The sequence below is a fragment of the Canis lupus genome, chromosome 10 (assembly GCF_011100685.1).
Source record: "Canis lupus familiaris isolate Mischka breed German Shepherd chromosome 10, alternate assembly UU_Cfam_GSD_1.0, whole genome shotgun sequence".
In the NCBI taxonomy this organism is placed as follows: domain Eukaryota; kingdom Metazoa; phylum Chordata; class Mammalia; order Carnivora; family Canidae; genus Canis; species Canis lupus.
Window position 1 is genome coordinate 12,586,568 of NC_049231.1, and position 22,267 is coordinate 12,608,834.

The 22,267-nt window shown below is 46.1% G+C and overlaps 1 protein-coding gene across 2 annotated transcripts in view; it reads left to right on the forward strand.

The window, feature by feature from the left end:
- The window catches only part of KCNMB4 (potassium calcium-activated channel subfamily M regulatory beta subunit 4), a 59,519-nt gene that overhangs the window by 31,252 nt on the left and 6,000 nt on the right, over positions 1–22,267 (forward strand). The window contains exon 1 of one of the 2 annotated variants that reach the window (XM_038550007.1): positions 68–1,156. The exons of the other annotated variant lie outside the window; for it this stretch is intronic. Coding sequence (XP_038405935.1) covers positions 643–1,156 — 514 coding nt within the window. The 5' untranslated portion in view covers positions 68–642. Of the gene's footprint in view, positions 1–67; positions 1,157–22,267 lie in introns of those variants that run through there. 2 annotated transcript variants of the gene reach the window in all.

Below are 22,267 nucleotides of genomic sequence, written 5' to 3' on the forward strand. Positions count from 1 at the left end.
GCAGCATGTGCGCAGGCGCGCCCCGCTTCCCGCGCGCAGGGAGGGAGCTCCCGCCGAGGCGCCCAGGGACCCGCGCGGCCGCTTGCGTCCGTCGCCTTCCCGCTAACCTCTCAGCGCCCCGCTCCCCGCGCGTTGGGGCTCCCAGTCTCCCTGCAGCGTGTGCATCTGCGCCGCACCCCGGTTTTACCGCCTTCACCCCGCCGGCACACGTTTTCTCTCGGCCTTTCCCGGGCCTGCCCCTGCGCAGCCCTGCTCACGGCCTCGCACCGAGCGCGCCCGGAGACGTGTCTGCAGGCCCGGGCCCGACGCCACGGGGCTGGCTTCCCCGCGCGGGGAGCACGCGCGTCCTCGGAAGCCGCCCGCTCGCTGCTCCCTTGCATCTGCACCCGAGGGCTGGGACGGGCGACGGCGTCTACTTCTCGAACTTTTCCTTCTACGGAGAGCCGAGTGCGGTGCCTAACCGCTTCCTGGTACCTGGGCCTCCAAGCAGGCGCGCGTGCGCACCCGCCCCGCCGACGAGGCCCCTCCTCCGGCCCCGGCCCTCGCGGTTTCCCATCGGGTCGTGGAAGGGAGCTTAGCTGCTCTTTCAGCCCGGGCCCTTGCTCCTGCCCGCGGGTGCATTCTTCCGCCTTCTAGTTGTGCATGGGGGTGAAGACCAGGCCGTCCAGCCCCGGCTCCGGCTCCGGCTCCAGCCCCGGCTCCAGCTGTGGTTCCAGCCCCAGCCGCGGCTCCAGCCCCAGCCTCGGCTCCAGCTCCAGCTCCAGCCCCAGCCCTGGCCCCGACTCCAGCTCCAGCTCCACACCCGGTTCCAGCTCTGGCTCCGGCTCCGGCCCCGGCCCCGGCCCCGGCCCCAGCCCCGGCTCCGTCTCCAGGTCCAGCTCCAGCCCGGCTCTGGCTCCAGCCCGGACCTTGCGCAGGTCACGGGGAAGCACACTGGCGGCGGCGGCGAGGGGGCGCCACGCTGCAGGCATCGGCGGGGCTAAGGATCCAGAAGGCCGCCCCGGGAGGTGGCTGGCTCCCCGCGGAGAAGGCCCCGTGGCGGCCCTGCCCGAAGGTGGCCTCGCAGGCCTGGGAGCTCCGGCGCTCCGGCGGAGACCACGCGGTGGCCAAGGCTTAGCGCCGTCGACCTTCAGAACGAGACAGAGCAGGTGTACAGGTTCTGAAGCGAGGGGGGGTCGGAGCGCAAAGGCGGGGGAGGGGAGCTGTGCGTGAGGCCTCCGAGGCCAGGGTGACACGGGGGAAAGCGGACAGCCACCTGTGCAGGTGTCTCTTAGGCTCCTCCGCCGGGGATGGCTGTGTCGGTTTTGCAGTGGTGACACTGCCTGCTGGGAAGGTCTCTTTGCAGGGCTGTTGGACTGTTCCGGTGACCCCCGACAACTCCTGGTATCCCATGCACCCTGCGGCCTGTGCCTCGGTCCCTGTCCTCTTCTCTCATCTGGGGACACCTTCACTTCTCTCCACTTCTATGGGGCCCTGCTTATGGGACGAGCCCTGGAAATAGCGCCTTTCTAGCGTGTGTCACTTTGACCCCACCTGTGCCTCAGTTTCCTTTGCAGAAGGGGGAAGTAACAAGGTTCTTGTGAGGTTACCGAGCAGATGCCATGGGCCTACCCCATAGTATTTCCTGTTAAAAATGTCTGGTTCATTATTTTTACTGCTATAAATTAGGTTTTCCTCAAATGTCACCGTGTGACCTTCTCTTAACTTTTTGCACATAATTACTTCCCCTTCTGTGTGTTTCCACGCTGCTATGGTGGCTTTTCTCACACAATTATAGAGTCAGTTGAAAATATACCCTTCTCCCTTTATAGATTATTAATTCCATTAGGGCAGCGATGAAGCATCTAACATCAGGCACCTGAGTGTCTATTTCTCTTCTACCAGTTGTTAACTGCGTGACCTTGGGTGAAATGGGCAACTTTAAAAAAAAATTGTTTTTAAGATTCTATTTATTTGAGGGAGAGTACATGAGAACAGTGGGGAGGGGCAGAGGGAGAGGAAGAAGCAGGCTCCCTGCTCAGCAGGGAGCCCGATGTCATGTGATGCAGGATGCAGGGCTTGATCCCAGGACCCTGAGATCATGACCTGACCTGAAGGCAGACACTTAGCCGACTGAAATACCCAGGCACCCCGAATTGTGCAACTTTTTGATCTTGGTTTCCTCCTCTATGAAGTGAGGATAGCAGTATTCATTTTATTTTGTGTGGGGGTGGGGTATGGGTCCTATCTGCACAACAGTGAGTACTTAGTAAGTGTATATTTCTTTCCTTGTCCTGCGAATTTCTAACGATGATGGAAACAACTATTGAGTGAATAGTCTGGTTTTTCACTTGATGAGGCTGAGTGAGGTGTTGAATATACATAAGCAATAAGTGTTTTATTAATGAGTAAAGCAAAATAGAACACAAACACAGAATAGCTAAGGGGAAGAGATTCTACTGTTAAATAGAATGATTCTCTGGACACATCCTGATGTTTAAGTTCATTCAAAGTATGTTTGTCCTATAGTAAATCTTTTAAAATTTAATTTACCCTTAGCATTTTAGAGGAAGATGAACATTATGGCCTGACCTGAAATTGAGTAGAGTGCTTTGTAGAACACAGTTTGAAAGCCATTAAAATAGAAGATTGAAAGCAACCAATTAGAAAAGGAGCACTCACTCACTTGGGGCTTAATATTCTTATCTCTAAAATTTGATAGACTGATAGATTAAATGATTTCTAAGATTCCCTTAAGCCCTTGAATTTTATGGTTTTGTGATCCTCTGATTGTGAAGACTTGTACAATTACAGCAGCGTAGGATGCTAGATAAAACCCAAATGGTGAAAGAGAAAGAAAATTAACAAAGAACTAAGTGGTTAACAGTCTAGAGCCATTTAATGGGGGAGCAGACAGTCTTCTTACCTCAACAATAATTGAGTTTCATAATGATGACACTGAGTCATCCAAAAAGGTTAAATTTGGTTGAATGTGCTCTCCTTAAAAGGTAAGGGAATGTGTAATGCGTTTTTGGAAGGATTTTCTTACCAATAACATTTTAGCACTTTTGTTATTTTTTTATTCAACTTAAAAGGCTAAACTTCAGTTGTTTGGAAAATTCACTTATGTGAATATTTACTTTCTCTTCTAGAAAGAAACGGTGTCATTTTAGGGGCTACAAAGGCCTTCCTGCTACAGAATAGCTCATCACTCTTCTGTCATTTTAGGGGCTACAAAGGCCTTCCTGCTACAGAATAGCTCATCACTCTTCTGTCTTGGTTTTACCTTTTTCTATGTCCTAGACTTCATCCCTGAAATTACCACCATTTCAGTAACTTAGTCTTTCAGTTATTTCACAGTCATTTGGTAATCCCTTGTGACGTACCAGAGAGCGGTGGTCAAAGATCATAAGATGATAAGACTTTGTCTCTGTGTGCAAGGAACTCTTTAACTAGCGTGAAAGACATTTATATAAATAAATAATTTGACTGCATTATGGTAGGTTCTATAACGATAGTGATAGATAAAGATTTAGATGTAGAGGAAGCGTTTGGGTTGAATTTTAGAGTGAGTAGGACTTTTCCAGACAAATGAAGGCCAGAGAAAGGGATTTCAGGGGAAATGATACCATGTCCAAAAGCATTAAGATGTGTAGTGTCACAGGCAACAGGAGCGAATGTAAGGAGCTTAATAGGCTTGGAAAGTGCATTTAGGGGAAAGTGTCGATGAACCTGAAGAGGTTGAACCAGATAATATAGTACTTGTGCTCCTATGCCGTGCTGAGTGTCTTAGACTTTATGTGTGGTGGAAGATTGACAGTCACATCAGTGTTTTAGAAAGACCAGTCTGGTGGCTGTGCAGAGGACAGACTTTTGCACCAGACCAGACAAGGGATGAAAGGAGCTTGGACAGAGGCAGAATTAGTGGAGGAAGGAAGGGAGGGAGTGGACATGAGACGTAAGGAAGTGGAATCCACCAACTCATAGACGTGCATAATGCATGACGGGGCAGGGTAAGAAGAGGATAGAACTGGATGATTGCAGCTTTCTGTCCTGGGTGAGTGTATTGGAGACAACATCAATAGGGGTGAGGGGGCCTCTGGGAAAGCTGCTGCTTTCCTGGTGCAAGTACCACCCTGCCTCCTGTTCCCACCCCGCTGTTCTGGGAGAAACACAGAGAGGTGTGGCTTAATGCCAGGAACGCAGAAACCACTGGGCAGCTTTGAGGCGACACGCATGAGGAAGGCCATCCCTACGTTGAAAAGAGTAGAGCACAAAGATGGAAAGAGCCAGCCGCCCAGCACCATCGTTGACCAGCTGCCCTCTCCCCGGCCTGCGGAGCCCTGGGTTTCTCATTATGTGAGATCGACACCACTTACCTGCTTACGTGCTTACCTTTGCGGCACATTTACAACTGATACAGCAGAGAACAACCGGTCGGTGTAGTTGACTTTCACTGTATCTTTGCATTTGATTTTGACTCACGAAGGCCTAAAACCAGATTTCTTTTGATATATTCATATGATGAATTTAGTTGTTTTGTTGGTTTCTAAGTTTTCCTCTGGTTTTTTATAGGACAAATGACTAAAGAAAAAGCCTCGTCTTTGCCAGCAGACCCCTTGGGATACATTTTCCTCTTGGGGAAAAATGTGTATATAAAGATAGGAATGGGTGTATTGAACAAACCCCATAGGAAAATTTTATTGAGTGTTGATATTAGGCTTGATAGGAAATGCAGTTTCTAATAGAGCTTTTTACTTTTGGTTTCTATTGACTGAAAAATATTTCTTATAAGGTGTCACTAAAGAAAAGACTGGTTCTGTAGTAAAATTTTAAAAGAACATACTGACCTTCTGTTAAGACGTTGAATCCAGTGATATATCTTGAGTCTTAAAGAATAAAACCGTGAATCTGGAATCTTACCCAAATCTTACCCAAATTGACATACACATTTGTGTCTGGTTACATATTAGGGGAGATTACATCAGAACTGCTAGCTCTCTGTAGTCTCAAAATGTGTACTTTTATTTAAAAAAAAAAAAAAAAAAAAAAAAAAGAGTAGTGACCGCTGCGGCTTCTCCACGTGTGCCACGGAGTATGTGTGGAGTTCCCTGTGGTGGTTTTTCAAGATCTGACCTCCGAACAGCTGCACATTAGCTTCTGATATAAACCTGAGGGCTTGCTTCCTTCTGGTTATTCAGATTAGTCTTGTAACAGCTTTTATCATGTGGCAATAAAAGCTAAGAATTGGGTGCTATTAGGTTGCTTTTCCTTTAAGATCGTGGCTGCAGCCACCAAACAAAGCTTTGGTTGGGGTGGATTGGGAGAGACAAGTAGGTGACTGTGCAGGACAAGTAAGTGACCACATAGGACATGTAGGTGACCACACAGGACAAGTCAGTGACTGCAGGACAAGTCGGTAGCCGTGCAGGACAAGTCGGTGACTGCGCAGGACACGTAGGTGACCTCGCAGGACATGTAGGTGACAGCGCAGGACAAGTCAGTGACTGCTCAGGACAAGTCAGTGACTGTAGGACATGTCAGTGACCGTGCAGGACATGTAAGTGACAGCACAGGACAAGTCGGTGACTGTGCAGGACACATAGGTGACCTTGCAGGACATGTAGGTGACAATGCAGGACACTAGGTGACCACGTAGGACATGTAGGTGACAGCGCAGGACACGTAGGTAACAGTGCAGAAGTCGGTGATCACACAGGACACATCGGTGACTGTAGGCACAGAGTGGAACACTGTGCTAACCAGAGCCGTCTGGGGGACCGGCTGTGTGATCTCGGGCCGTGGCCCCGGGTGTCCCAGACTGGAGACAGCGAACCGTTCCCTCCCGCCCAGAGCGAAGCTTCCCGCGTTCTCGGGAACGATGCGGTGACCCGGGGCGCCTGTCCCTGCGGCAGCCCACCCTGGCCCAATGCTGCCAGCTGCCAGTGACCTACGTGGGAGAGGGGCGCCTCTGCAGGGACGGCAGGTGGGGCCGGGCAGGGGGACACGGAGTGGCTTCCTTTGGGGGCAACGGAAAAGGGCTGGGAACAAGCCCCGGTGCTGGTGCGTGACCGCAGGAGTGTCAGGAGCGCCAGGCACGCGTGTGTCCCAGGAGCCCTGCCCCAGGCTGTCGCATCAGGCGGGCAGGGGCTCCTGCCACCGCCGCTCCCCCGAGACCCCACGCTGGGCGCCTGGTGGCGGCGGCCCCAGCTCCATGGGCTTCTCATTGGGCCCAGTGGGCTGGTGGGTCCCACGTGCACTCAGCAGAGGGGAGGCCGGCGGCCTGGTCAAGGGCAGGAGGCTCAGGTCCTCCCTGTTCGGTGCCCACGGCTGCTTTTCCTGCTGCTTCCACTCTCCCCGGGCTATTCTGAACCTTGCCCCCGTCCCCCATCACATCTGCCACTTCTTCTCAGCAGGTGCTAGTGGGGTTGTGGCCCCCCCGGCTGGCCGGCCCCACTTGGCTCACTGATAACAGCCCGGGGGGCCTGGGCCCAGACCGACGCCTGGCGGCCCAGCGGGAGGCACCCCAGCCCGGCCGACCCAGAGGGCTGCACCTGCGGGCCCAGCTCGCTGCTCCTGGCTGCGCGGCCGCTTGTGCCCCCGGCCCCCCTGAGCCCGCCCAGCGCCCTCCGGGGATGCTTGTCTACTCTTCCCTCTGTCCCCGAGGGACTGCGGCACAGGGGTCCCCCAGCTGCCGGGTGGCAGGCACAGGACTCAGACCCAAGCGCCCCGCGATCCCAGCCCAGGTCGGGGCGGGCGGCCCCTGGGGCCGCACTGAGCCCCACCCGGGACGCTGCTCCTGCACAGTCTCTAAACGTACCGCCAGGGACACAGTAACAGGAGGTGCGGGGCCAGAGGACGTGTGTCCTACGTGCTGTGTCCTTTCCCAAGAAGCTTGGATTCCAAACTCGCGTTCTACTTTCATGTCTGCTCAAAAGGCATCTCTTCCTTGCTTCCCCGGGCACCCTTCAGTACTCCTCTTTCATTACCTCTACTTGGTACAGATGTGCGTTGCATTTTTAAAAGATTTTAACGATTTTATTTATTCATAAGAGGCACAGAGAGAGGCAGAGACACAGGCAGGGGGAGAAGCAGGCTCCCTACGGGGAGCCCGACGCGGGACTCGATCTGGGGACCCCGGGATCACGCCCTGGGCTGAAGGCAGATGCTCAACCGCTGAGCCCCCCAGGCATCCCAAGATTTTCCTTATTTATTTGACAGAGAGAGGACACAATGAGGGGAGGGGCAGGCAGAGGGAGAGGGAGAAGCAGACCCCCCGTGGAGCAGGGAGCCCGAAGCTGGGCTTCATCCCAGGACCCTGGGACCATGACCGAGCCAAAGGCAGATGCCCCACCAGCGGAGCCCCCTTGGCGCCCTTGTTCACTGCATTTGGAAATGCATTTCGACAATGAGCAAAGGCCACGTGTTGAGAGAGCATGTGGGGTGCATAGTGCGTCCCGTGGGCCGTCCCTGCCTCGAGCTGCTGCTGGCCCGAGAGCCCACGGACGGGTAGGTGTTCTGCAATGTGGAATGACCACTGGGAAGAGCATTAGGCACCGAGGAAGTCTTTCAGGATGCTCAGTGGCATTCGTAGGGTGTCTTTGTGCTTTCAATGAGGAGGGGACTAATTTTGCACATCGTGACCGTCTACCCAGCCAGGCGGGGGGGTGGCCAGCCTTTATCTGTGCTTTCAGGTCAGCTTGGGCTAAGCTGTGCCAACAACCTGGAGGTCCGTAGCCCTAACAATGAGGATTTGTTTCCTGCTTACAGTCCCTGTCTGTCTTGGTCATACTCAGCTTTGCTCTGAGCCATTATGACTTCCAGACCCCAGCTGAAGGAGTGGCCCCCAACAGTCTCGTGGAGGAAGAGAAAACAGGTTGCCCCGGGAATACCCATGCCTATAATTTTTAGTGGTTTTCAAACCGTTTCTCACATTTGGTCCAACAGTCCGATGGCTGTTTACATATTTTTTCTTGAGTTTTGAGTATCACCCGTTACCAGGGTAAAATCAAGTCACTGATGCATCCGGGAGATACTTTACAGTCGGCTCCTAGGATCTTCCTAATTGCTCAAGTCATAAAAATTCTGTGGTACCGTAAGCCACCGCTTTTTCACACGTATTTCTCTATATAGCCTCTGTTTTCCAAATAGCAGTTTGTCAGGAAGAGGGCTTTGCAATTAATGTAACTAATATACTCTGTGGAAGTAGTTCAGTGTACGTGCGGTGCACTTTTTCCAAGAGAGAGAACTGCCTAACAGATTATAACAAAAATGAATGTAAAGTTCTGATTTGTGTACTCCTTCCTAGTCATGTTAGGGGTTCGGACGAAGGCTCCATTGCCAGCCTTGGGAGAAGTGCTGACCTAGTCCCATCTCCCTGCTTGCAGCAACAAGGTATATATACTCTGCCAATTGTCTAAAAAAAAAAAAACCAGACAATGATTTGGTATATAACACATTTTAATAAAATGAGTTCCTAACAATTGGGAAACTTCTAGGATGAAATGTTGTAGCAGGAGGCAGCCCTGTCTCCTTTGAACTTGTATAATAGTTAAGGAGACATGGGACCCCCCTTCCCCACCACCCAGGATACATTTTCTGGATCCTCCTTCAGAGCTGCCAAAATTACGGAGCCATGCAATGCCAGAGGTAGAAAAGGGAATCAGCTGCGGGGACTGGCGAATTTTTCTTCACTGAGGATCTAGTTACAGGGAATTGGACTTCACAGAATCAGACATTACAGATGATTTCCTGGGAGTAAGTTGTGGAATGGGACACAGGATCCTTTTCCGAGGTTTGGGGAAGATGCAATGTCTCTGCCCCTGCTCAGACTACTTGGTTTTGGCTTCACCAGATGCCGGGGGCCTCTGCTCGGGTGCTGGGTCTGGGACAGGCCTTCATGTGGGAGAGAAGTCTCCTCAAGCAGGATAAACCGCCGGGGTGGGGGGGGCAGGTGAGCTGAAGGAGCAAAACCCACCAGTGACCGTAGTTATGTGCCCAGGGCTGGTTTGGACGGACTGGAGAGAGATTTTAAAATAACTAAGCAGAGGGAGAGAAGACATTTTGTGATGACAAAAAGAGTAGTAAACATGATCACTTTCTCTCAGAAATTTTCTGGAAATAGTTGGCACAATCTGTGAAAATACAAGCAGATACACATGACTTTATGCAAATACATCTATGGCATTTATGATTTCAAACAAATACATGTGGGCCTTTGAAAGAATTCCTATGAAGTCTAAGATCTTGCTTCCTACCCGCCCAGCCCCCGCCCTACTTCCCCCAGAGTCGCTTAACTGAAAGTCTGTGGCATTGGATTTTCATTCCCTTCTCATCACACTAACATTTGCTGAGCTCTTTGAGTTTAGCACAGCTCTTCTAGGTGTGAGAACCATTGGCAGAAAAATCCGGGCTTCCTGGAGTTGGGCCGACCCACTGAGACCACCATTCTTTGTGAGGGTATTTGCATTGAGTCAAGGGTGGGTGAATGAGCCCTCATTGCTCTGTCCCTACTGATGTTTTACCAGTTAAGGAACCCCTGCCATCTTGATTTTATGTCAAAAATCATGGGGAAGATGTTTCCCAACCTCCTTTTAAATGCCAGATTTCAACTGCACACACTGTGTCCAGTATTGTTCAGATGGTAAGAAGACAACGTTGACATTTGGGGAGGGGGGATTCCTTACCCGCCTTATTTCCTTGAGAACCAAATTGTGAAGCTCTTGCCAACCTTACAAACACCCAATGGAATCCCTGCTCATATGCATATTTTGGGTGCATCAGTGTGTTTGTCATTTCTCCCTGGAAACGGTTTCTCACACCCACGTTGCAAGTGTGTGATCTGTGATTATATCCTCTGCTAGTTTTCAGTGTCCTCTGTGCATGGAGCAAGGGCTGAGAACATGAGTTAGCTTAGGGAAATGATAGAAAATGTGGTTGTTGGATTGATCTTTCCGAAGTCTTTCCCCATGTGCAGTGGCAATGCTGAGTGCAACCCATGGCTTCCTTCCTCCCAGACAGTGGAGTAAGTTTGAGCAGTAGGATCTCAGGATCATGATATTAGATGGACATAGAAGACACTGGCTCAATTTTTTAAGCCCTTGGGTATCATCTTATTTAATTTCAAAGGGGAGCCTCTACCCTGTTTTTGAGGATTTTGAGGGAAAAAAAGCACATAATTACTTTGCTCACTGATTATCCTTTCAGTGTGTGCTTTCTGTAAGAAGAGCTTCTCTACTTTGGGTATTGGCGTCCCAAAGTGAAGAAGAGGCCCTGTTGTTTTGTTTTGAGCAGTGATGGGGAATATGGGATGTCCTGGTTCAATCAGTGCTGTTGTTTCTAGTCTCTTCCAGCCCTGGCTTGTTTAGGAAGTCCCTTCTGTGTCACAGTATTCTCAGACATGCTAGGTTACAATGTGTATTAGTGATGTTTAAGAATCAGTTCCTCTAAATAAGGAGTTGAAAAACTGAAGAGTATTTTGAGCATTAATATCATAAATCAACATTTCCATTTTCTGAGAATGTTTCTCCCGGAATAGGTGTTGCTGAGATGCAAAATGGGCTCTGAAAGACTTCCTTTGGGAACACAGTGACCTACCCGTACTTAAATTTTCCCACTTCTTGCTAAAATCTAATTTAATAATACATTATTGATCTTCAAATGTGAGAAAAACAAGTTATGAAACAGCATGAGTTTTTAAATAGTAAAATGGATTGAATAGAAACTGTGAAACTTTATTAAATAGAAGTAAAAGGATCAGAAATCAATGGTATTAAAATGACACACAGATCTCTTCAACCTATATGCTTGTTATCTCTATTTCTACATGTGGAAATTCTACCTCGGTTTTAAAATTCAGAATTAAACAAAAGATCTGAAGATAGTTGATGGAGAAAAAGTCTAGGAAGGTCACACTTACGACGTAGCATAGGATTGTCTTTAAAATCAAGATGGAGAAAAAAAAAAAATCAAGATGGAGAATTGCTAGTGACATTGTTTCCTGAAAGATCTAAGTAAAGAAGAACTGAGAATCTTTGGACACTTGCTAATGAATAAAACTGAAAAGGATGTAGCAAAGATGTACTACTAAGACAGAAAGGAAATCTGATAGAAAATAAGGTGTCAGTTTCTTAGGGAGGATTTCCATGAAATATTGTATTAAAATTGGGAAGTTCCATGATGACGTGGTTAGGACAAGCCCGTAGTGAGGGAAGTGGTGGGGCTCTAAGTAGGCAAAGGCACAATGGAAGGAAAATGGTGTAGATGAAGAGAAGTGTTAATATCTTTAGGCAGGTGTGTCTTGTCTGTAAATGCCTTTATCATAATAAAAGGGCAAAGATTGAGAAAATAATGAAAAAAGTAAATATCTTTTAGCATATATTTATTGTTTTTAATTGAAGTGTAGTTGGCATGTACCATTATATTAGTTACAGGCGTCCCATGTAGTGATTCGACAACTATATGCATCATGAAATGCTCACCACAGTCAGCACGGTTGCCTTTTGTTGCCATGCAGAGCTATTAGAATACTCTTGACTATATATTTCTTGTGCTGTGCTTTTGATCTCGGTGGCTGGCTGGCTGGCTGGCTTATTTGTTTGTTTGTTTATTTATTTATTTATTTATTTATTTATTTATTTATTTATTTATTTATTTATTTAATAATCGCAAATTCGTACCTCTTCGGATTTCTTGTAATTCAGGTTAGGGTAATAGACATCATCATCTAATGCTTTGTTTTGGATGCTTCGGTTGATGCTTTAATTCTGAAGGACTAATTAGGGCAAGGAGTAGAACACATGCATTAGTGAAGAACTATTTATAATATAGGCTAGCAGTTGACAGTAGTGCAGTTGTCTAAATACTAGCTTCCAGATATATGTGCATCCTAATCCCCACGGATTTGTGTCACCTTATGGTACCACATGTGGTAAAAAGGACTTCTGCAGGTGTGATTAAGTAAAGGAATTTGATATGGAAAATTACACCCTGAATGTAATTGCAGGATTCTTTTTTTTTTTTAAATGATTTTATTTATTTATTCGTGACAGACACAGAGAGAGGGGCAGAGACACAGGCAGAGGGAGAAGCAGTTTCCCTTCGGGGAGCCCGATGTGGGGCTTGATCCTGGGACCTGGGGTTACGCTCTGAGCCAAAGGCAGATGCTCAGTGGTTTAGCGCCGCCTTAGCCCAGGGCCTGATCCTGGAGACCTGGGATCGAGTCCCACGTCGGGCTCCCTGCATGATGCCTGCTTCTCCCTTTGCCTGTGTCTCTGCCTCTGTGTGTGTGTCTCTCTCATGAGTAAGTAAACAAAGGCAGATGCTCAACCGCTGAGTCACCAGATGCCCCCACAGGATTCTTTAGAAGAGGGAGGAGGTCAGAGGAGTATGGATGTGTCCAAGGAAGTGAGAGGTTGGAGTGATGTCAAGAAGGGGCCATGAACCAAGGACTGTAGGAAACATTTAGAAGCTGGAAGAGGCAAGGAAACAGATTCTCTCCTAGAGCATTCAGAAGGAACAGCCCTGCCAAGCACCTTCACTGTAGCCCAGTGAATCAGACTTCCGACCTCCAGGACTGTAAGGGAAGAAATTTGCATTGATTTAAGCCACTAAATGTGTTACCACAGCAGGGAAAACGCACCTGTAGTGATTTATAGATGGGTCTAAGTGTAACTATTACGTGTAAGGCTGTGAGCTTTCCTTCAACTCTGAACTTTGAAAAATGCTACAAGTTTTCAAAAAATCTGGTCCTGTGTTGTTATGTGTGTTGTTATGTTTGCGGGTTGACAAATACATTCTGGTTTCCAAGGTTAGGAAGCTTGGATATGGACCTGAAATGAAGCTGTAGTGAGAGAACTCAACTGGGTCTCTATGTAGGGTCATCTTTACCCCTCACATAGAACACTTTAACTTTGGACCCTTCCCGTCCCCGCATGCGTGGGGTTTTCCCCCTACACCAAACGATTCTCCACAATACCAGCCTGCTGTCCTGCAATGGAATTCAATTCAGACACCATCTACGGGTAGATAGTGTCAGATCCCACAGGTTAAGGGCTCAGTCCCGTAAGACTGCCCCCACATCAGATGCCAGGTACGAGTAGCAGGTCCCCAGGCTACAGATTGGAAGTCCCCATGACTTTCTCCTCAGGTTGGATTAATTTTCTAGAGTGGCTCATAGAACTCCAGAAAAACACACACACCAACTAGTTTGCCTAAAGATATGATAAAGGAGCAGCCAGATAAAGAGACAGGGTGAGGTGTGGGAGGGTCCTGAGCTCAGAAGCGTCTGTCCTTGTGGAGTTGGGGTGCATCCCCCTCCTCGTGTGCATGTGTTCACCAAACTAGCTCACTGAACCCGGCGATCCTGGGATGTTTACGGAGGCTTTCTTACATAGGCGTGACCGATTATTAATTCAGTTTTCAGCCTCTCTCTAGAGAAGTGGGAGGTGGAAGGAGGGTGGTGGGGCTAAGATCCAAGCTTCCAATCATGGCTTGGTCTTTCTGGTGACCACCCCCATCCAGGGGCCCTCCAGGTGCCTTCCTAGAGTTTCCTCATTAGAACTAAGGATGCTCCTAGTGCTCTTAACTCTTAGGGATTTTCAAGGGTTTTAGGAGCCCTATGTCAGAAACCAGGGCCAGAGACCAATATGGATGTGCCTTACTGTCTCGCAGAGGCCATCCATGTTGTGTATGGTTTTATAGGAAAATGCTTTCTACATAAAAACTCCCCTTTGATCTTTCTAATAAGGGTTTTCTTTCCCATTTTACAAATGAGGAAGCTGAGGCTTGGTGAGATAAGTCACAGGCCCAAAGTCATTGGCGAGTCACAACTCCCACCCCGTCTTATGGAAATCCAGAGCCAGTGTTCTCTCTGGGGACCCAGAGCTCTGTGTTGGACCCGTGAGTCTCCGTCTGGGGACTTCATTGTCCTGAGAAAGCAATGATGATGCGATGAAAATTTCACAGAGCCATATTCTTTCCACTTTAATAAGAAAAGGAAAGGTGGAAAGTCATTCCTGTTTTGGAAGGAGGAACACTCTTGCCTGGGGTTTTCCTGTAGCCAGCAGAGGAAGTCTCTTAGAAGCACCATCTCTCTCTTTTTAAAAAAGATTTATTTATTAATTTTTAGATAGAGATAGAGAAAGCGAGCATGAGTGAGCAGGAGGAGGGGCAGAGGGAGAAGGAGAGAGACTCAAGCAGACTTCTCCCTGATTGGGGAGCCCGACGTGGGGCTCCATCTCCCGACCCTGAGGTCATGATCGGAGCCAAAACAGCCAGAGGCTTACACCAACTGAGTCACCCAGGCGCCCCAGAAATGTCATCTCTTACGGTCTCCTTGCTGTTCTGGCTTTCAGCTGTCCTGGTTTGGTTCATAATTTATTTTAATAACAATAAATTTATTATATATTATAAAATAACTTTTAATTAATATTTTAAATATATGAGTATTTTTGCTTCATGGAGGAGATGAGAAAAGTGAGATTTGATTAGTTCTAGGTTCTCTCTGTTAACACCCATGTCATTCATCCTAAGAATGGAGCCTGTCTTTTTTTTTCTTGTTCTGATTCTTCATTTAAACGCAGCTTTTATCACTGTTTTCGTTGTCTGCAGCATTTTTCCCCAGCCTCCTCTTGTTCTGATTTTGCCTTGCTGGCCTTGTGCTTGTGGCTTCATGTCACTGTTGTTTACTTGTCCATGGTTTTGGGCCCTCCCTTCCACCCTTTTACATACCTCCTTGAGGGACTCTTAGTCCAGCCTTGTGCTGTTCTTTAGGTGGCTCTTCTCTCTCCTTGAGGTCATTGCAGTTGTTTGGTGAAGGTTTCTTGGAAGACTCCTATTATAAAGACAACACTTGCATACAACGTCAGACCTAGTGGCACCTGGGTGGCTCAGTAGTTGAGCATCTGCCTTTGGCTCAGCACGTGATCCCAGAGTCCTGCGATTGAGTCCCGCATCAGGTTCTCCACAAGGAGCCTGCTTCTCCCTCTGCCTGTGTCTCTGCCTCTCTCTGTGTGTCTCTCATGAATAATAAATATCTTTAAAAAATAAATAAAAAATAAAATGTCAGAACACAATAGGGGCTTATACTCAAAGACTAGAGAGCAACAGATTTCTGTTATTTATCAGATGAAGAATGTTTTCATATAAATATATTCCCAGCAGCTCTCATGGTAATCCATCCACATAAATTGGCAGGATAACTGAAAAATGAAAACAAGAGGTAGAGGTGGAATATTTGAGTAGAACAAATGACTGCTATAGTGAATGGAAACTCTTAAATTCTGAAAGAAAATATCCTAAATTATGCTCCCTATTTAAAAATTTTTTTAACCCTGCAGGGAAAAGAACTGCCTATTCCATTTGCTTTTTTTTTTTTTAATGGGAATATATCTGAAGAGTACATTCACAGATGTTTAATTGCCTAGTCAAGAGTTACACACATCCAAAATTTTAATAGACACTAATAAATAACCATTCAAGAAGTTATACCAGGTTACACTTGGTAACAGAACTTTTATAGTTCTTGTTTCCACACACACCCCAGAAATGAATATTATCAGCTTTTAATTTTTGCTAATTTGATAGGTAAAACATGGTATCATTTTTTAATTTGCTTTTCTTCATTACTGAATGAAATCAGGCATCTTTACATATGAATATTAGCTATGGGTCTTTGTGGAGGTTTTTTTTTTTGGCTTACAGAAATGTTTACATTTCTCTAGTTGGATCACCCATTTTTCCTTATAATTTCTGCATTTTATGTCTTACTCGGAAATTAGGGTAATCAGGAGTGCCTGGATGGCTCAGCCTGTTAAGTGATTGAATCTTGATTTCGGCTCAGGTCATGATCTCAGGGTCGTGGGACGGAGCCCGGCAGTGGGCTTCCCCCTCGGTGGGGAGTCTGCTTGGGGTCACCTCTTCCTCTCCCTCTGCCAGTCCCCCTACTTGAGCACACACGCACAGACACTCTCTCTTTCTCTCTAAAATAAACAAATAAATCTTCAAAAAAAAAAAAAAAAACAAATCAGGGTAATCAGAAATTTGCCAAATTTAGCAAATGAAACTATAAGACACCAGTTAAAGTTTAATTTCTGATAAACTGAATAATTTCTTAGTATAAGTAAGTCCAGTAGTAGAATATTTGGACATACTTATACAAAAAAACAAAACAGCAAACCTCACAAAACCATCAGAAAGACTTTTATTTTCTTATTCCAAAGTTATTTCTCAAAATTCTAGTGTTCTACGCAGTCATGCTTTGTTTTTTTTACAATTAAGTTTTTGATGTATCTGGATTTTCTGTTTCTTTTTAAAATTTCTTTTTTTTTTTTTATGGGCCAAATAAGATGGGGAGCAAATGTTTCTTTTTCCTCCAAATGATCAGTATTGTCCCAACACAATTTATTGAATAACCTGTCTTTCCCACACAGATTTAAAAAGGTATTAGTAAAATAAATACATAAATTAATTAAATGGTATTGAATTTTCACTTTAAAATCGAAACTACAGGGCCACCTGGGTGGCTCAGATGGCCAGGCGACTGCCTCTGGCTCAGGTCAGGGTCTCAGGGTCCTGGGATTGAGCCCCACATCGGGCTCCCTGCTCGGTAGGGAGCCTGCTTCTCCCTCCCCTCCCTGCTCATGCTCTCTCTGTCTCTCAAATAAGTAAATAAAATCTTTAAAAATAAATAAATAAAACTGAAACTGCAAAGTAGGTCCACAAGGTGAGAGCTGGTATGAGAATTATCTTTGTCTCAAATACAGGAATGTAGATGTCTTCTTTTCTGCAGTGTATTTTTCCTGAAAGCCCAGATTTCAGCAGCTTGGCCAGAAACCACTTGTAGCCCCATGTGGAATCAATGACCTCTCTGGTCACTCAGAGACACCGCAGACCAAACTACGCTGAAGAACAGCAATACTTTTTTTTTTTTTTTAAGATTATATTTATTTATTCATGAGAGACACAGAGAGAGAGAGAGGCAGAGACACAGGCAGAGGGAGAAGCAGGTTCCATGTAGGGAGTCCAATTCAGGACTCGATCCCAGGACCCCGGGGTCACGCCCTGAGCCACCTAGGTGTCCCAGCAATACTGTTCTTAAGAAAAGCTCACAGGAATTGCCAGACCCAAACTGTCATCTAGTTTACAGAACCTGTCACTTCTGCGGTGACCTCAGCCAGCCTGAGTGGGGCTCTCCAGCCCCCTGGGCCTCCACGCAGGTGGCTCCGGAGCAGCTCGCAGAGGCTGCTGGAGGAGCAAAGGGATTTTATATAAATCTAAAAATCTAATGCTGTTTCTTAGATCTAATCTCAAAGAATACTTAGACAGCTTAAAAATTCTCTTTCCATTTTTTCCCAGTGGGAGAACAGCCATGGATTTATAATTAATAAAACCTTTTTGATACCAGGTGCCTCAGGTTCAGATGGGTCCATGGCTTTGCGTGCTCACTTCGGCAGCACATATACTAAGATTCATTGGTTTGCTTTTGGTTCTTTTTTTAAAGATAAAAAGTCATAAGCATTTTCTTAGATCGTGGGTCTTGACGACGGCCCCCTCTCTCTTTCGGAGAACCCCAGAGAGAGCCTCACAGGCCGGGATTGTCCCTAATGCGATCCTGACTGCAGGCTTCTCTGAGTCAGGTTGGGAAAATGTCATATATAGGAAATGATCACCACCCAGTGTGACTGGCACCTTAAAGGAAGCTGTTGTCCCAGGAGCTCAGGGACACAGGGGTCTCCCCTGGCCTCTGCCTTCAAGACCCCCGCATTAACCTCTCAGAAAACATGCGTGGGCCACCAGGGTGATTTCCTGTTGTTAAATGATGGCTTGGGGGCTAAACTGAGGGGGAAACGTCCCTTTGTGTTCCTAGACATTAGTATTACTGATTTTTTCCCCCTCCATACACTATTAGAATCGAAAGGAATCATTTGTTCGTTAAACCTGTTGTTTCTTAACATTGCCACCCTAGGCCGACCTTTAGAGAGGACTGGGAGGCTGACGACGGAGGGCACAGAGGGCCCCGGGGGAATGAAGACATCTGTACCCAAAGAAATGATCATTCTTGGGACACCTACCTGGGTGACTCAGTGAGCTCAGCGTCTGCGTCTCGCTCAGGTCATGGTCTTAGGGCCCTGGGATCGAGCCCCGCATCGGGCTCCCTGCTCAGAGGGGAGCCTGCTTCTCCCTCTCCCTCTGCCTCTCCTCCTCACTTGTGCTCTCTCTCCCTCATGTGAGCTCCCTGTCTCTCAAATAAATAAATAGAATCTAAAAAAAATAAATAGAATCTAAAAAAAAAGAAAAAAGAAATTATAACGTGATCAAAGGAATTTCCTGTGACTTCAGCCAGTCTTTGCAGAGGATATTTGCAAAAAATATGTCACTGCCAACATTTTAAAAATCCTCTTCTGATTTGTAAATCAATTTTGTAATAATCATTACCACCTCTTACTGAATATTAAATGCTTGCCATTAGGCAGTCAGCTGCCCATACCGCTCGTATACATGATCTCATTTACTCCTCAAGACTACCCTGTAAGGCAGATATTATTATTCCTGCTTTACAGATGAAGAAATTAAGACATGGAGGGATTAAATATTTTTCTTATTTTTTTTCCTTTGGATTAAGTATTCTTTTCTTTTTTGAAGGTTTTATTTACTTTTTTTTTTTTAAGGTTTTATGTATTTATTCACGAGAGTCACAGAGAGGCAGAGACGCAGGCAGAGGGAGAAGCAGGCTCCTCTCAGGGAGCCCGACATGGGACTCAATCCTGGGTCTCCAGGATCATGCCCTGGGCTGAAGGCAGACACTTAAATGACTGAGACACCCAGGGGCGCCTGGATAAAGTATTTTTCTTAAAATCATGCAGTTAGCAAGTTGCAAATCCCACATTTAAACCCAGGTTCATGTTCTGATACCCCACCCTCCACTTGCAAAGCTACTTAGGACTCACCATCAGGGTGGACCTCGTATAAATTTATAACTAATTCAACCCTTTGCTCCAAAATAACACACCTGCCGGTTTGCTGTATTTCTTGCCAAAGCCAAATGCAAATTTTTCTCCCTAGAAACCGCAGGTCTGCGGCCTGATTTAATTTCCTCCATGAAGAACAGGCAAGCCTGAGGATTAACTCTGTATTATTAAATATCACAACTCTTGAGTTCACCTATTGGAGAAAGTAGTTGAGGAAGTGTAAGGATATTTATAACATTTATAGATCTCTACGCAGTCTTTCATCCATAGATAGGAACCATGTGTGGAGCAAAGCTATGATGTCGACATAGTACTTCTCAAGCTTTTAAAAGCCCTTATCCCAACGTCATTGCTGAAACCGAGTGGGCAAAAATGGGCTCGTGATAGAACAAATCATTACAAAGAAGACTGCAAAGGGTCTCTACGTTCTGGTTTCTGTATTCCCACTGTAATTTATAACATAACTTGGTAGAGCTTTCAGACTAGCTGTTCAAGTGCCTTCCTGTGGTCATATAAAAAGACAAGCACACTTTTCTCTTGCCAAGGTTTAAAAATTACTCCAAACAGCAACTACACACATTGGCTAATTACTCTCAATAAGGACAGCTTTATGCCAAAACCAAATCCAGTGTTTTTTTATCAGCCAACCTTCAACGTCTCTTGGTAGGAAAGAATCATTTTGAAATCTCTTAAAAATCAGCAATCAACAGTTCAAGTCATAATTCAGTCCCCTTCTAGAAAGCCCAGAGCACAGAGTTCTTGCTAAAAAAAAAATAGTTAATGATACCCACATCAAGGTTTTCTAGTTTAGAAGTCAGCGGTCTGTGATTCCTGCCTGAAAACCCTCTATGACAGTCGCCTCTGAACTCATGGCGTTTCTACTCAGTACCTGTTGATCCATTTATTTGAGACCTCAGAGAAAACTTTCCAAGGCTGTCTGAAACCTAGCCCCAAGTAGACAAAATTACCTGGGAATGCATACATGTTGGGTCTTCGGTTTTCATTACAAAATATCATTTTGTCACTTCTGTGTCAGGAATCTAATGTGACAATAGACTCAGCGAGTAGCATAGAATGCTTGTCATTGAGTTCAGTCTCGAATGATTGGCTTTTCAGTTATTATAAAAAACCAAACTGATACATTTGATATTTAAAAGCTTTAAGTCAGTAATTCCCAGATGTGAGTAATTATTGGTATGGCCTGGAAAGCTGTTTAAAACCTCAGCCTGGGGGCGTCTGGGTGGCTCATTTGGTTAAGTAGCCAACTCTTCATTTTGGCTCAGGTCATGATCTCAGCGTCCTGGGATCCAGCCCCAGGTCCTGCCCCCCGACACAGTGGGGAGTCTGCTTGTCCCTTTCCCTCTGCTCCTCCCCGACTTGTTTTCTTTCTCTCTAAAATCAATAAATCTTTAAAAAAAGAAGGAGAGGGGGAGGGGGAGGTGGAAGTGGAGGTGGAGGTGGTGGTTGTTTCTACTTCCTGTAGGATCTCCTGGAGAAAGGATTTGGAAGTAGATCATCTCTCCATTGGTACCGTTACCATTGTGGGATACCAGTAACTTACCATTCAGTTCAGATTTTTATATGAAGTGGTTGAGATAAGTTTAAGAAAATTTTCCAGCCGAAGGGGTGCCAGGGTGGCTCAATCGGTTAAGAAAATTTTCCAGCCCATTAAAAAGAGAAGTCCACCATTTTCCCTCCCCGTCAACCAACAGAACAAGTTATTGAGAGATGGAAGGAATCTCATTTGGTGAGAAAAAGTCAAAGGGAATGTATTCTTTTTTTAGAGGGAATGTATTCTTTATATTTAGGATAATATACACCAAATCTTCATCTTTTTTAATCTGGTACAATGAGGTCTACTGCTGACCTGTGTGTGGGGTGCCTTTTAGCCAATTAGACTAAAGGCCCCCTCTGACCAAATCTAGCCTCAGGGCAACATTTCTACCCCCTACCCCTACCCTACCTCCATCGCTCCCCACAGCCACCCCTTCTCTCCTCCTATCTTACCCCAGAACACCCTTCATTACTGTACATTCTGACCCAAAGTACGTGGAGGCCAAGAAAGTAACCTGGACGTGAGACTTAATGAGGCAGTTTCAGAAATAGCCAGCTAAGTCACTTTGTTTCACTCCAAATTTTTTTCAACTATTAGAGCTTTACACAGTGCTTCCTAGACTTGATTATGTATTAGAATCACCCAGGAGCTTCTCAAAAATGCAGATGTCTGGATCCCACAGCTTATATTCTGAGGCAGCCAACCAGGACCTGAAATTCGGGAAGTTGCATTTCAACAAACCACCAGAGGCGGTTCACATTTGAGAAAAGCCAGCTGATGGGTAAATAGTACAGGTTTAAAAGTCATACAGACAGGGTTTTGAGTCACCGTGTTATTATTTTATGTTGTGTGATCTTGAGCAAACGAATCTTTTCTTGCCTCAGTTTCTTTGCTTGCAAAATGACATTTTTCCATCACGGGGTTATTTTAAGCATCAAGCGAGAGCAAACACCCTACTAGAGCACCTGGAGGGTAGTAAGGAGGTAATCAATGCTAACTATTTAATAATATACCTACAATATACTTCTAAGGCTCTACTCAGGGTAGGTCCAGCCCTTAGGAAAGTATTTCTAAGGGTACTTGAAGCGCTTTCCCTTGTTTTATGATACTTGTACCACTCCCCCTCAGGATTTAAAAGTGTTTTCCATTAGTATTTCTCCACATCCCCAAATAAATCCCTTGCTTACTTTTTTGAAGTCCTCAGATACAGAGTAATCACCCTCTTTTTTGAATCTTGCCTACATTCTCATCACTATCCTGATTACACCACATCATATTCAGATCTCATCAGGCCATTTATCCAGTTTGCCAAGTACTGAAAATAGTAATTTTGTAGGGGGTGTGAGAGGGGCAGAGGGAGAGAGAATCTTAAGCAGGCTCCATGCTTAATGTGGAGCCCGATGCAGGGCTCAGTCCCAGGACCCTGAGATCAAGACCTGAGCAGAAAATCAAGAGTCGGATGCTTAACCAACTGAGACACCCAGCCCCCTGAAAATAGTAATTTTTTTTTGAAAATAGTAATTTTTCTTAAAGTTCTCCTTCAGTCCTACCATTATAGAATTATGGAAAACTGAATTCTAAACCCAGAGCTGCCTGATAAAATTGGAGGAAACTGGGGTAGGAGAGTGCTTTAAATTAAGACACTGAAGTTCCGATTTGAATGAACCAGACTTTGTGTATTTTTAAGGATTTTATTTATTTGACAGAGAGAGAGAGCGCATGCACAAGCAGGGGGAGGCGCAGAGGGAGAGGGAGAAGCAGGCTC